Source organism: Equus quagga, chromosome 13 (assembly GCF_021613505.1).
Source record: "Equus quagga isolate Etosha38 chromosome 13, UCLA_HA_Equagga_1.0, whole genome shotgun sequence".
Classification (NCBI taxonomy): Eukaryota; Metazoa; Chordata; class Mammalia; order Perissodactyla; family Equidae; genus Equus; species Equus quagga.
Window position 1 is genome coordinate 79,261,566 of NC_060279.1, and position 13,801 is coordinate 79,275,366.

Genomic DNA, 13,801 nt, shown 5'->3' on the forward strand with positions numbered 1-13,801 from the left:
CCTCCGTCCCTCGCGTCACGGCCGCGACGGCGCGGCCGTGACGTTCTCAGCGTGCGACCAGCTGCAGCCACCGCGGTCTCCAGCGCGACCCGGCCCAGCCATGTGCCAGGTGGGCGAGGACTACGCGGAGCCCGCGTCCGAGGAGCCCCCGCCTCGGCAGCCTGGGTAAGAGCTGGGCGACCGCACCTGCCCCTCCTCTGCCCGGCGCTCCCCGCTGGTGGCGAACCCTGCCCCGAGGGCCCGGCCTGCGCTCTGCCATCAGTCCCGGGCGCGGCGCTCCGGGAAGCCTAGAGGTCGCTGAGGCCGGGGCCCAGGAGTCCAGGGGTCCCCGGGGAGGGTGGGCGCTGAACCTCGCTGCGCAGCAACCTGGGCGTGGCTGTGAAGCCGGTGGTGAACATCCCAGGAAGGAACTTCCACTGCTCGCTCGCATCTCTAGTTGTTGTAGCCGGTGGGGACGGCTCCGCCCCCGACCAGGCTGTTCTTACTGGGAGAGAAAGTTGATCTCACTGTCGCTTCCACCCACTTGCTCCGTTTCTCCCCTCCAGGCCACGCAAACTGTCTCTCTTTTCGTGCCATCTCTTGAGAGATTGAGAGGTGGACTTTATGTGCCCTGTGCCGGCTTTAACAGACAAAATTACCCTCAGGGCCCTTGTCTTTTTTCAGATTGGTAGTTTGGATAAGACACAAGCCTTCGTTTGTGTGTGTACAGCCCCAGTCTGACCTCTCTCTCGTACACCCGCTTGGGGTGAGAAACCACCAGTATGCCCGAAGGCTGCTGGAAGGGGTGTGTAGTCTGTGTTCTTGTTCTCTCTTCTTTCCATGTCTCCAAAGCCGTGAACAGAAGTGTGTGAAGTGCAAGGAAGGCCTTCCTGTCGTGGTGATCCGAGCAGGAGATGCCTTCTGCAGGTGAGGCCTGGAGGTGGGGAGAAGACCTTGGCAAACACGATCTCACTCAGCAGCCAGGATTGCCCCCCATTTATGTAACTGTAATTCTTGCTTTTAAAAGCATTAAGTCACTTTACTCCTACTTGTAATGTTGCTCCGGGAGACCCTGGTGTGTGGGAGGAGTGTGGTTCCCTGCATGGGTAATGTTCTCTCATCAACCATCTGTGGGTCAGGTGGCGGGAAGGTATATGATGGAGTTTTGGGGAGAGTGGGAGTGAGAGTGGGGTGAGGTGTGGGTGAGATGAGCATTTCCTGGCAGCTGGAACACATCCACGGCAGGTTAGAGCATCCTGGGCAGGTGCTCTGGGTGATGGCCTGTTTTACTTGTGAGGGATAGAGGGATGGAAGGAGAGCTCCAGCTTTCCACCAGCTCGGGGGGGTCTTCAGACAGGAGCAGAGGCTTATTTCCAGAGGGGCCTGGGCACAAGCATGTTCCATTTTGCCTGAAGGTTTCTTGTGGCCCTGTTCCATCATCCTTGAATCATCACTCTTCCAATGTCTGGTCACATTCCCTGGACTTGTAGCTCCATGAGGGCAGAGCCTGTTTCCCATTTTATCCCTGTTAATTCTTGGTGATGTTGCATGCTTTGTATAGCAAACAAACGTCTGTTGAATGAGTGACTGGCTCACGTTTTTAAGTTGGTTTCCAAGAGTCTTGGATTCTGCTTTCTAAAATGTTACAAGAGAGAAACTAATGGGATTAAGCTGTTTTCCTAAAAACTCATCCCTGCCGGTCTCTCAGGTGCCCAGTAGAATGAGATGTGTGTTACCAGCAAATACACGTTAGGTTTTAACCACTTGGGGCATGTGAAAATGACGATTGCCCCAGTCTGCCTGGAGACTCTGATAAGAAGAGAGTTTGCAGTGGCTTCAGGTGAGGCTGGCAGGGCTCCTGGCCCAGGGCTCCCCTCCTGTGCTTGTTGGTCCCAAGAGAAGGTGAGAAGCTGGCTTTCCAGGTTGTGGACTTTGGCAGTCTAGATTTTGAGCAAGTTTCCTCAGTGATTGTGAGGATCAACACGGGTGGGCAACCCTGGCCTGGCCCCCAGGGAGAGTGCGTCTGTGTGTGCTCAGGGAGCCTCACCACACCCCGACCTTCCTGGAAGTCACTTCCTGTGGCTGGTCACCTGGGGTCCCTGGAGCCCTGGCATTTTGCTCTTGAACGCTGAGTTGACTTACTGTCTGCAGAGGACTCTGGGGTATTTGGTTGGCCCCTCTTGAGAGGTGCCTCTTCAGCGTTAGGGGGATTGCTGTGGACACCAGTGTGTCTGAACAGGAAGGAGGGGGTAGACAGGCCAGACAGGGCCAGGGCAGCTCTCCTGCAGCATTGTCCACCGCTCTACTGGAGGTGCTGTTCTCCCCTGACTGCCTGCTGGGATTTCTAGGGGGGCTTTTAAATGCAGATACCCAGGCCTCGCCCCTATACATTCTCACGCAGTTGGCCTGAGTGGTTCTAATGTGCAGCTAAGGCTAAGAACCTCTAACCTGGTGAGCCTAAGGACCAGCTGGAAGGTTTATCAAGAATGAAGATTCCAAAGACCTGCCCTGGAAGCTCTGATTCTGTGGGTTTGGGGAAGAGCCCAGGACTCTGCATTTGCAGGAGCCTCCCAAGCATTTTTGGTCCAGGTGGGCTCAGCGCACTAAAGAGAAGCCAGTGTGGGGCTTCAGGGCCCTGGGCACCCCCTGCAGCCTGCTCAGTGCTTCCCCTCTCCCCCTGAGAGCTGGTGCTTCTTGTGTGGGGGTCCTGGATCAGATCATTGACTCTGCTGAGGGTGGGTCATGCTGGCCTCACCCTACACATACCTGTGTCTGTCCGTTCCACCAGCTGCATCTTCCTGAGCACTTGTGGGTGCAGGTGGCTCCTGGGCTCTGGGCCCCTCAGGCATTGGTTCATACTGGTGAGGATTGGGGGGGGACCCAGGCAGGCCTCCCCATGTGGCATGAGGCTCATCCTGGGGCAGCCACAGCTGGCGAGAACTGCTGAACTCTGGCTCCCCTGCTGGTCTCTGCGTGGAGCCTCAGCGTCAAGATGCTGCTTTTAAAGATGGAAGTTGCTAACAGAAGAAAACGTAACCAAGTGGAAACTTAGGCTGCTGTTCAGAGAGGCAGGTGTGAGCAGCTTGCCCATCTCTGTGTGGAGGGCAGGCGGCCTGGGCTGTGTTGCCGCAGCTGCTGGGGGGTGTGTTGCAGGGACTGTTTCAAGGCGTTTTACATCCACAAGTTCAGAGCCGTGCTTGGGAAGAACCGGCTGATCTTTCCGGGTGAGAAGGTAGAGTGCGGGGTGACTCCTGGGGGGTCCCTTGGGCCCTGGCTCTCAGCCCCTGCTACCCCTCCCGCAGGTGGCCTGTCCCAGCTGCACCCACTAGCCCCTCCCGCTGTCCTACACCTGAGTCCTGAGGGTGGGCTCACATCCAGGGCGTCCCCAGGGGTGGCACACTCGTATTGGAGATGCAGTGCCTCCAGTGATGTCCCTTCTCCCTCAGGTGCTCCTGGCGTGGTCTGGAGGGCCTTCGTCCAGCTCCATGGTCTGGCAGGTCCTTGAGGTGCGTTTCCACACCATCCTCCAGGGCCCAGGCTGCCGCCCCACTGACCTCCAGGGTAGGGGGCCGGCACCAAGGGGCTCTTGCTTGAGGCTAGAGAGAATGGCCCATTCCCCAGCTGGGTTGCCCAAGGGGTTCTCGGATGTGCATACAAGAGGTACACAAACCGAAAACTGCATCTGGAGTACACAGCCGTTTAGTGCTCTGTCCACTTGCTTGACTACGAAGAAACATAGTCGCTGGAAAATGGGTCTCGCAGCATGGCAGAGCACCACTCACTGTGTCTCGGAGGCCATGGGGCTCCTCTCGCTCTTGGGAGTGTATCTGGGACAAGACAGTGAAATATGAGTGGGAGCCTTGGGGGATGTAGAGGGGCCCAGCCCAGCCTGGAGCAGTGTCCTTAGGTTCGAGGGGAGACCCGAGTGAGCAGGGGGCTGCTGGGTGCAGTGAAGAGAGTAGCGTGTCAGTGGAGAGGGCAGCTGGCAGCGAGGCGGGGAGAGGAGAGTGAAGTGGGGCTGAGTGTGGGGCTGCGCTCTGGGCGTCCACAGGCCCAGCTCAAAGTGTGGGAGGCAGGCTTCTCCCGATGGCACTGCGGCACCTTGGAGGCCTTAACCTGGGGGTGGGACACACAGGGACTATCTGCACTCCCTGAGCGGGACGCAGACTAGAGGGGCTGGGGAAGAGGGTGCAGCCACAGGGTGGCAGTAGCAAGGGTACAGGAGGCGGCCCAGGCCTCCAGGGGGGACTTCTCTAGTTGGTTTTCTGCTCTCAACTCACAGTCCTCTAAACCTGGCCAGACAGTGTGAGATGAGTGCCTGCTCCCCTGGGTCATTGTCCCGCACCTGGCACTGCTCTTCCCTGTGATCAGCGATGCCTCCCTTTTTCCACGTTGTTCTGTTCCATTCTGAGTCGTCAGAGGTGCTTGAACAGGGGGCTTCCCCTGGGGCATTGATAGCAGGTAGGGACACACTGGCGAGGGGTGGGTTTTACTAGGAGGAGCGAAGATGCCCAGGCAGGGCTGCTGTGAAGCGAGTCAGGCTGTGTGGCCTCCCCATGGGGCCTGTCTGGCACCTGGTCCACAACGGGTGGGGGTCACCGCCCTTTCCTGGAGGGCATTCAGTCCAGATGGAGAATGGTCCCTGCCGGGACAGTGTCGCATGGCTTCTGGCCATGAGGCTGAAGCCTTGTCCCTTCCCCCTCCAGGGCCTGAGTCGAGAATCTGCCAAAAGACTGCGTTTTGTGCCAGGGATCGTCTGTATTGATGGTATGCATGGCTGTTCCTCGTCCCTGGCTGCTTGGGGTAGGCCTCGCTGAAACAGCTGGCGCTGTGCCCCCGCCACGGCCCTGGTGGGTGCCCTTCTGAAGACAGCGCACATGTCCTGCAACAGACAGCACTGCTACTGTCTTAAGTCTCACACCGTCATTGGAGTTGGGCAGGAGCCTCTGCCCACTGGGTCATGGGCACTGAGTAAGCCCTCCACCCGCTCCTGTGGGGTGGGCTCCCAGGCCGGTCTTTAGTGCTGAGGTCAGTCATGCCCCCCCGTCCCCCAAAAACGTCCCCAAGGAAGATGGCTCAGCATCCTGTGGTTTCTACAGAAACTGCCACCCTGCAGAGCACAGCCTCGTGGGATTTCTTTTGTGGTGTTGGCCCTCTCTCACCTGCTGGGGTTCTTCTCCTGTCAGCCAGGACTCTCATTTCTGCCTGTGTTTTTCAGAGGGAGCAGCCTGTGGCCTGAGCCCAGAGGCCAGAGCAAAAACCCTGGCCGAGATGAAGCTGATCCTGCAGACCGTTGGCTTCCCATGGCATGTTGTCGCCTTAGAAGAGGTGGGTGTGCCTGTCCCTGTTAAAGGCCACTGGAGGTGACCCCTGGGTGTCCACGAGGGGCATGTGCCTGCTTGTCGGAGCCAGTCCCTGGGCCTCCCGTCCTGGGTCTGTTTCTCCCCAGTATGTAGAGAGGTGGGCCTGGGCCTCATGCTCTCTCCCCCATCCTCCTCTGCCCTGGAAGGTGTTTGACCTGCCACCATCCGTGCTGCGCTGCTTTGCCCAGGAGCCAGTGGAGACTGAAGGGGCCTATAAGGCAGCTGTGGACAGTTTCCTCCAGCAGCAGCATGTGCTGGGGGCTGAAGGGGCTGGGGACAGCCCCAGCCTCGCCCAAGGGGAGGAACAGCTGAGCTGGCCCTGCACCCAGGATCCCCAGAACCCCCAGAGCCCAGATAGGCCACCCACAGCTGCCCAGACTGAGGCTCTGTCCAGACTCTTTGACTCCGTGAAGACCCTGACAGCCAAGGAGGAGCTTCTGCAGGCACTACGGTGAGCCCCGCCCCTCCAGGCCCTTGAGACAACTCCCACGGGGGGCCTGGGCCTGCCCCTGCCCCACCTGGGCTCCTGAGACCCCCCTGCCCTGCTCTGTAGGACCCACTTGATCCTGCATGTGGCCCGGACCCATGGCTACTCCAAGGTGATGACAGGAGACAGTTGCACACGCCTGGCCATCAAACTCATGACCAGCCTGGCACTGGGGAGAGGGGCATTCCTTGCCTGGGATACGGTACGTGCGTGCAGGCCACCAGGGGCCCCTCCTGCTGTCACACCTCTGGCCCTTTCATTTGAAAGTAGTGTCTCGTGAATCAGTCCTGGGGTCGCCCACATGGAGTGGGGAAGCCTGTGACTCCCCAGCTGGGAGGGAGGGAGGGGAGCTCTGAGCCTGCTCACTTGAGTGTGGTGAGAAATGTCCCGCCCCTCCAGGGCTTCTCAGACGAGCGGCATGGCGACGTGGTGGTAGTGCGGCCCATGCGCGAGCACACGCTGAAGGAGGTTGCCTTCTACAACCACCTGTTTGCCGTCCCCTCCGTTTTCACGCCAGCCCTCGACACCAAGGTGAGCCGCAAGGATTACACGGGAGGCCTCCCCTCTAGCCTGGAGTCAGAGGTCACTGGCACACCGTTGGTGGCCCGAGCTGTGTCCACACCAGCTCTCTCGCCCCAGTGCCCACTACCTGGTGTCCTAGCAGTGCCTCCCAGCACTCTCGGAGCACACACAGGGCAGCCGCATGCCTTGGCGGGGAGGCGCCCTTGAGGAGGAGGGGCTCTCAGGGAGAGGAGGTAGCCGGCCTCTGGTGCCCATGTCCCTGGGAAGGCCAGGTCCTCAGCTTGGGGGTCGTAGACACGGAGGAGGGGACGATGGGGCAGGACGATCTTTGTCAGGGACAATTTATATTTACATAATTTTAACAACTTAAAGTGTGTAACGACAGGGATATTTTAGGAGTGGGTGCCCCACTCACCCCGCCCGACACGGTAGACTCTTGGGCCGACAGTGTAGAGAAGCCCACGGCCCCGACTCTAGGTGGCCCCTTGACCAGACCTGGGGGCTACCCCTCTGCACTGGGGCCACTCCTGCAGCTCCGCATCCAATTGTCCTTAGGCCCCTGAAAAGGCCAGCATTCACCGGCTGATGGAGGCTTTTATGCTCAGGCTGCAGGACCAGTTCCCCTCCACAGTCAGCACTGTGTACAGGTGTGTGATTGTGTGTGCACATGTGCGTGTGTGTGTGTGCGCGTGGGCCTGTGGGGCAGGGAAACGAAGGGGTGTGGGGTGCTGAGCCCATCTTCCTGGTGCTCAGGCCAGGGTGGGAGTAAAGTGGTGACAGTGCCTTTGTGCCCCATCCCCCATGCCCCCAGGACAAGTGAGAAGCTGGTTAAGGCCCCCAGGGATGGCTGTGCTGCCAGTCCCCCTGGCCCCCGCTGCCTGCTCTGTATGTGCGCACTGGACATCGACACTGCTGGTCTGTGTCTGCCTTCCCCAGGGTGCTCAGAGGAGGGCACTGGCGAGTGGGTGTTGGGGTTCAGCAGCCCCCTGGTCCCCTCAGCTCCTCTCTACTTGCAGACAGTGCCACGGCTTTTGGGGCTCAGACTCCCTTGCATCTGTCCCAGACGCAGCCCCCCACCCCACCGCCCACTGCACCCTGCTGTTCTGCAGGGATGGGGCGGGTGCAGGGCTGCTGTGGGGGGGCCAGGCCCTGCGAGAGGTGAGTCCCTGCCCCGTCCTGTCCACCCCATGGCTGGCCCCTGTAGCTGCACGGGGGGCGGGAGCAGGGGGACACCTCAGGAACATGTTCTGGGGCAGGGCGCTCCCTCACTGCGCCCGCGGACCCCTCGCTGAGGGCCACGACCGGGCACACAGGTGCAGCTCTGCTCTCGCAGGGAGGACCCCCGAGCCCGCGTCATCGAGCAGCTGTGCTACGGCTGCCGCGTGAACATGAAGGACTTGGTGAGTGGACACCCTCCGTGTGTTGGGGATATGGGAAGTCCTCCTTCAGGGCATGAGGGGGGCAGGTGGGCACTGGCTCACCCACGTCGGCTCTCTGTTGCAGCCCTCCCTGGACCCCCTGCCGCCCTACATCTTGGCCGAGGCCCGGCTCCGCAGCCAGAGGTACCAACGCCCACTCTGCTCGGGGAGCCCTGGGGGGCCTTGGGGCGGAGCGCCTGCGGGGCCACTTCCCACCCAGTTGCTTCCCCAGGGCCTGCATCGAGCAGCAGATCCAGGAGTACCTGGTTGAGGACAGTGATGATGAGGCGCAGACTGGCGAGAGCTGAGCCTGAGGACGAGTGTCCTGGACCAGAGACACCCAGGGTGCCAGGGCTGGGACCTCTGCCACGCTAGAGCAGGAAGGCAAGGATGGCAGACGGCATGTGATTGTCCGTTTGTATAAATAAAAATGTTTTTTAATTAGAAAACTCTACAGTACGCGTGGGAAAGGGAGGGCCGGGCTCCCTGGCCCAGTGTAGCCGGCCGTGGGCTGCACTGGGCCCAGCAGGGATGACGGGAAGGGACAGCAGTCCTGCGCTGGGCCGTGGAGGGGCCACAGCTTCCTTCTGACAGCAGCATTAGGGCTCAGTGGGCCGGGTGGACATGTCACAGCTGGTGGCCTTGGACTGGGGTGTCTGCTCCTGTGGCCCGAGGAACGCTGCCCACCGGCCTGCCGGGCGGCTCCTTCATTCACGGTGCATGAGGAGCTGGTTCCTACTCCTTCTCGCGGGTCCACTTGATCATGGTCTCGGGTGAGCGGTACAGGAAGATGAGCTTAGCGTACAGCTCCTCCTCCAGCTCCAGCTCCCGCGTCTCCCGCACCAGGAAGATGTCCTGGCACAGCTTGAGGATGCGGTCCACGCACGGCAGCTCCTCGAACATGATGGAGTGCGAGATCTCGCTGAAGAAGCCGCGCACGAACTTGCCGATGACCAGCACGATGGACACGTAGAGCCCCATGATCCTGTGGGCAGGGGTGGTGAGTCCTGGGGGCTGCCGCCCAGAGCACACCCTGGCCCCCGTGCCACATACTTACCCGTAGCCAGCCAGGAAGCCCAGGCTGGGCGGGCTGACCTTATCACTGAAGATGACCATGGGCAACAGGTTGCAGTCGGTCTGGCAGTCCTGCAGCTCAATGACCCACCACTCAAGGAAGCCAGCGGCCCCCGAGCCCACAAGCTCCCTCCGCAGCTGGATGCACACACTGAGGTAGTCGGCCTCTTCATCTGGGTCCAAGCCGGGAAACCGTCAGGGCCACAGGCCACCACCCTCTCATAGGGCCGAGGCCCAGCCCCAGCCCCCAGCCCCTTTGCCCACACTCACTGGGCTGCAGCTGCTTCACGGGGTTGGCTTCAGGCCCATTGGGGGCACGGATGTACTTGGGAAAGAGGTTGGGGATGACCCTGTGGGGAGGAGGCCAGTCGGTGAGGCCTGCCCCAGCCCTTTTTTTTTTTTCTTTTCCTGAGGAAGATTTGCCCTGAGCTGACCTCTGTTGCCAATCTTCCTCTTTTTCTGCTTGAGGAAGATTGTCCCTGAGCTAACATTTGTGCCAGTCTTCCTTCACTTTATGTGTTGGACACCACTACAGCGTGGCTGACCAGTGGTATAGGTCTGTGCCTGGGATCCGAAGCTGTAAACCTAGGCTGCCAAAGTGGAGTGCACTGAACTTAACCACTGTGTCACAGGGCTGGCCCCTGGCCCAGCCCTCTGGGTGCCCCCACAGCCCCCACTCACACTGACTGGTCCGAGGTGCCCTCGAGCAGGCTGGCCAGCTGCCGCCGCGCAGTGCTGTTGGGGGCTAGGTCCAGGGTGTGCTTCTCGTTGGTGTATTCCACGTTGCCGCCCTTGGCCAGATCCCTGCAAGCAGGGGACAGTGTGACCCACTGCAGGGCACACCCTGCCCAGGCCCCACCCAAGTGCAGGACGCACCTCTGGAAGTTCCAGGTGAAGCGCAGGGTGATGTCGGTGGTGCCGTTGTACAGCTCCCGTTTCATCTGGGCCCGGCTTGGTGGGCTGATGCGCCACAGTGCCCCAGAGCTGCCCTCGATGTGAGCCGTGACGATGTCCTCAGGGCTGTACTGGCTGATAAACTGCATGGCCAGCTGGGCACAGGGTGGCACCTCAGTGGGGTGTGGCCAGGCCACCCCTCCCCTAGGCTGTTGCCTCCCCGCAGGCAGACCCAGCATGGGGCTCACTCACTGGGTGGGGGTCAAACTGCCTGGACAGCTCCTCGTAGGCCTGGTCTGTGAAGGGCACGATGGACGGCTGCTGGGCACTCATGGTGAACAGGGGCTAGGAGTGGGAACGGGATGGGCCATATGGCACTGGGGGAGCCTCCCCGGCCTCTGCCCCCAGCACCCATACAGTACTCTTCACAGTCTGTGAGGATGAGAAAGCAGAGGAGCCCCCACGCAGCGTTGTCCCCTGCCTCCCCTGGCTGGAACAGACAGGTTGCCCCTCACCTCATAGCCGCCCAGCTTGAGGGTGACAGTGACATCAATGGGCTGGTTGACAACACCAACCACGGAGCGCACGAGGGACATGAAGAGCAGTGGGAACCAGATGATGGCCACGAGGAACAGAATGATGAGGCCGCCCATGCCGTACTTGACAATCTTCTTCTTTTTCTGCCCCTTTGGCTGCGGGTATTTCTGGGGGGGATGTGGCAGAGGCCACCCGCTCAGCTCTGCCTGTCTCCTGCTGCCCCACGCCCTGCCCCCATCCTGCTCCGGGGCGGCAGGCACTGTCCAGACCCTGCCCTCCCTGCCCCTCCCATCCTCACACGGCCATGGGCTCAGGTCACCCAGTGGCCCCACAAAGTCAGACCTCAACCACATATCAAAACTGCAAAGCTGTGGCAGTGGAGACTGTGGCCCTGCCTGGGGACAGATACAGAATCGAACTGCGAGCCCAGAAACAAGCCCTCACGTTGAGAGAGGACACGGTGGGAAAGGACGTCCTTTATAACAAATAGTGCCAGGAGAGCTGGACACCCACATGTGAAGGATGAAGTTTGGACCCCTATCTGACACCATATACAAAAACTAACTCAGATGTAAGACCTAAAAAACGTTTATGGGCAAATGTTCGTCACGCTAGATGTGGCAGAATGTTCTCAGATCTAACACCAAAAGCACAAACAGCAAAAGAAAAAAATTAAACTGGACGTTATAAAAAATATAAAGATCTAGTGTTCAGGATAAAGAACTACAACTCAACAAAACAAGCAAAGCATCTGAATAGATGGTTTTCCAAAGAAGATGCACAGATGGCCAAAACGCACAGGAAAAGATGCTCCGTGTCACTGGCTGTGGGGGAAATGGAAATCAAGGCCACAGTGAGAGCCCACCAGGATGGCTAAAAGGAAAAATCACACAAGTATTGGCAAGGATGTGGGGAATCAGACCCGTGTATGCCACTGGTGGGATGTCGATGGGGCAGTGGCCATGGGAAACTGAGGCAGCTCCTCAAAAAAGGAAACCTAAAGTGCTCATGTGACCCAGCAGTCCCACTCCTGGGTATGCACCCAGGAGAAAAGAAAACTGTCCACATAATCTTGTACACGAGTGTGCTTAGTGGCATTTTTTACAATAATCAAGAAGGAGAAACAAACCCAAGTGTCCATCGACATTTGGAAGAGCTGGATAAAGTGCAGCCCATTGACACGATGGAATACGACTCAGCCACGAAAGGGAGTGGAGTCAGACAGGCTGCAGCCCGGATGGCCCTTGATAACACGCTGAGTGAAAGAAGCCAGACCCAAAGGCCACACATGGAGACCCCGTGCCTGTGACCTGGCTGGACAGGCACGTCTGTGGAAAGCAGATGGCAGTGGCGGGGGGCTGGGGCAGTGAGGGGACGGGGTTCTTCTTGGGGTGATGAGCCTGTGCTAAAGCTGCCTGTAGAGATGGTGGCACCACCCCGTGAATATGCCAGAAACCACCAAATTGCACACCTTAAATGAGAAAAATCTCGCACTGTGTGAATTATCTCAATAAAGCTGCTAAAAACTGACAAACCCTTGGCTGACATTTCAGTGCCCCACCTCACGCCATGACCCACAGCCTAGAGGCTAGGCCTCTTCTGGGCATTTGCTCTGGCCGCTCTGCCAACTGCCTGTACCACAGGGCCCAGCTCACCATCCCTCTCCTAAGAAGCCTCTTCTGGCTGCTGGGAGGAGTTTCAAAAAGATGCCCTTTCTGGCCCACGGTGGCTTTCTGCCTTCATGCTGATGTGGGCTCTGAGCACCATGTGGTTCGCACCGCGGCATGTTGGCCCCAGCAGGGAGTAACCACTGTCCCCGCCCTCCCTCGTACTCCCACTCTGGGCCCGGCACCTTCTCCGTCTCTCGGCTGCACTTGATGATGAAGATGTTGGCGTAAATGTCCTCCACGCACATCCAATTGGACAGGGACAGCGTGGTGTCCGTCCACACCCAGTCCATCACAGCCCGCAGCTCCACCAGGAACGGCACCAGCCGGAACCTGCCCAAGGCCAGGGCACTGTCAGGAGGGCCCGAGGGAGGGCATCCTTGCTCCTCGCGCCCCCGGCCTGGCCCACACTCACCCCTGGAAGAGGAAGAGATTGAGGTGGTTGTACTTCTTGGTGAGGAAGTTGCCGAGGATGCGGGTGGGGTAGCCACAGCGGATCTGGTAGGCGGACAGGGCAAAGTAGATGCACTTCACAAAGTACCACAGCTGGGCCACCGCGTTCTGGCTGAACATCCTGAGTGAGACGGAATAGGAAGGCCAGGTCAGGGCAACCCGCCCAAGTCTGGGGGCCAGAGCCCCAAGGTCCCCGGACCCAACCCCAGCTCTGCCAGGCACTGCCAGTATGTCTCTCTGGGGCAGGGCCAGAGGCCCTGGTGCCCACCTCTCGGTGACAGCAGGCAGTATGAAGAACATCCAGATGTGAATGGCTAGCACCAGGACCACCTGGAAGGCCAGCTTGCCCAGCACCGTCTTGCGCAGGTAGAGGGCACGGTCGACCACCATGGTGCTGAACTGGATCAGAAGCATGACCAGGAAGGCCTCGGGCACCTGGTCATCTGACAGGGATGACGTGATGTCCCTGGCTGCTGAGTGCTTCTGTGGCCGGGAGAACAGATGTCAGGGGGAGGCGGGACAGTCACTGGGCTCTGCGCACACCATGGCCCCGAGCCCTGGCTCACCCCAAAGGCCCAGAAGCCGAAGATGATGATGATGAAGTCAACGACATCAGCCAGGAACATGAGGGCGTACACGTCGGTGGCCGCACGGTACTTGGTGTGCAAAATGTCGTGGAAGAAACGCTGCAGGGGCTGGTACACACTCTGGGCCCTGCGGGTGTGTTGGGTGGTGGTCAGCTTGGCGCTCGCCTCTGTGCCTCCCACCTGCCCCACGGCCCCTGGCCGCTCCCAGGCTGGATCACTCACAGGGACAGGCAGAAGCTCTGCAGCCGGAGCCCGGCCTCCCTCACTCTTTCCCTGGGGCGGCTCTGCCTCTTCTCTCTCCCTGTGGCTGCTGCTTTCTCCTTCTCCTGTTCCCCATCCTCGGCTTCTGTAGGGGGGCAGCCACTGATGACAAAAGTCCACGGGGGGCTCACATCACCCCCTTTACAGACTAGCAGACTGAGTACAGGGAGCTCCCCAGGGCCGCCAGCAGCGGTTGTGGGTGGACAGGGCCATCATACCAGTGGTTGCCAGGCCTTTGGGCCCTGTGCTCTCCTTCCTCCTCCTCCTAAAACGCAGACTGATGCGCCTCTTGTCGCGGGGCTTGAGGTCCACTGGGGACTCTGGGGGCCCGTCACTCACTGCCACCTGGATGTCGTCCTCGATGGGGGCCACAGCCACCCCTGGCTCCTCCTGGGGCCCCGTGCCCACCTCAGTCTGGAGTCCCAGCAGGGCCGGCTCCTCCTCAGCCCCCTTCTTCCCACTGCCCCTGTCATGGTCCTTGGACAGCGGCTCCTCCTCGTGGTCCCAGAGGCCGTAGCACTGTGTAGGAGAAGGAGGGCCATGAGGAGGCCACGTGGCC

At 59.9% G+C, this 13,801-nt stretch overlaps 2 protein-coding genes across 14 annotated transcripts in view; one reads left to right on the forward strand and one right to left on the reverse strand.

The window, feature by feature from the left end:
* Positions 1 to 36: 36 nt before the first annotated feature.
* On the forward strand, positions 37 to 8,218 carry CTU2 (cytosolic thiouridylase subunit 2). Of its 11 annotated transcripts, none has more exons than XR_006891705.1 (15): positions 37 to 165; positions 832 to 906; positions 3,133 to 3,211; positions 3,426 to 3,485; positions 4,686 to 4,746; positions 5,198 to 5,307; positions 5,489 to 5,793; positions 5,896 to 6,031; positions 6,229 to 6,360; positions 6,907 to 6,998; positions 7,163 to 7,266; positions 7,368 to 7,509; positions 7,665 to 7,751; positions 7,855 to 7,913; positions 8,002 to 8,084. XR_006891705.1 is itself a non-coding variant. In XM_046683780.1 (15 exons), exons 1-15 carry the CDS (start codon positions 101 to 103, stop codon positions 8,075 to 8,077), a joined length of 1,563 nt encoding a protein of 520 aa, XP_046539736.1. In that variant the 5' UTR covers positions 37 to 100; the 3' UTR covers positions 8,078 to 8,218. The 11 variants fall into 11 exon arrangements, 8 of the variants coding, with proteins under 8 accessions (XP_046539736.1, XP_046539734.1, XP_046539735.1 ...); XR_006891706.1 differs by having other exon boundaries at positions 7,671 to 7,751; XM_046683780.1 differs by having other exon boundaries at positions 7,685 to 7,751; positions 8,002 to 8,218.
* Positions 8,219 to 8,373: 155 nt separating this feature from the next.
* PIEZO1 (piezo type mechanosensitive ion channel component 1) overlaps positions 8,374 to 13,801 on the reverse strand; it is a 66,088-nt gene continuing 60,660 nt past the window's right edge. For all 3 annotated transcript variants that reach the window (XM_046683776.1, XM_046683777.1, XM_046683774.1), the window contains 13 exons: positions 13,461 to 13,761; positions 13,204 to 13,327; positions 12,961 to 13,108; positions 12,663 to 12,877; positions 12,357 to 12,515; positions 12,127 to 12,274; positions 10,253 to 10,441; positions 9,990 to 10,082; positions 9,720 to 9,892; positions 9,525 to 9,647; positions 9,114 to 9,193; positions 8,827 to 9,016; positions 8,374 to 8,754 (listed from right to left, as the gene is read on the reverse strand). In XM_046683776.1, coding sequence (XP_046539732.1) covers positions 8,505 to 8,754; positions 8,827 to 9,016; positions 9,114 to 9,193; positions 9,525 to 9,647; positions 9,720 to 9,892; positions 9,990 to 10,082; positions 10,253 to 10,441; positions 12,127 to 12,274; positions 12,357 to 12,515; positions 12,663 to 12,877; positions 12,961 to 13,108; positions 13,204 to 13,327; positions 13,461 to 13,761 — 2,193 coding nt within the window. In that variant the 3' untranslated portion in view covers positions 8,374 to 8,504. The remainder of the gene's footprint in view (positions 8,755 to 8,826; positions 9,017 to 9,113; positions 9,194 to 9,524; positions 9,648 to 9,719; positions 9,893 to 9,989; positions 10,083 to 10,252; positions 10,442 to 12,126; positions 12,275 to 12,356; positions 12,516 to 12,662; positions 12,878 to 12,960; positions 13,109 to 13,203; positions 13,328 to 13,460; positions 13,762 to 13,801) is intronic.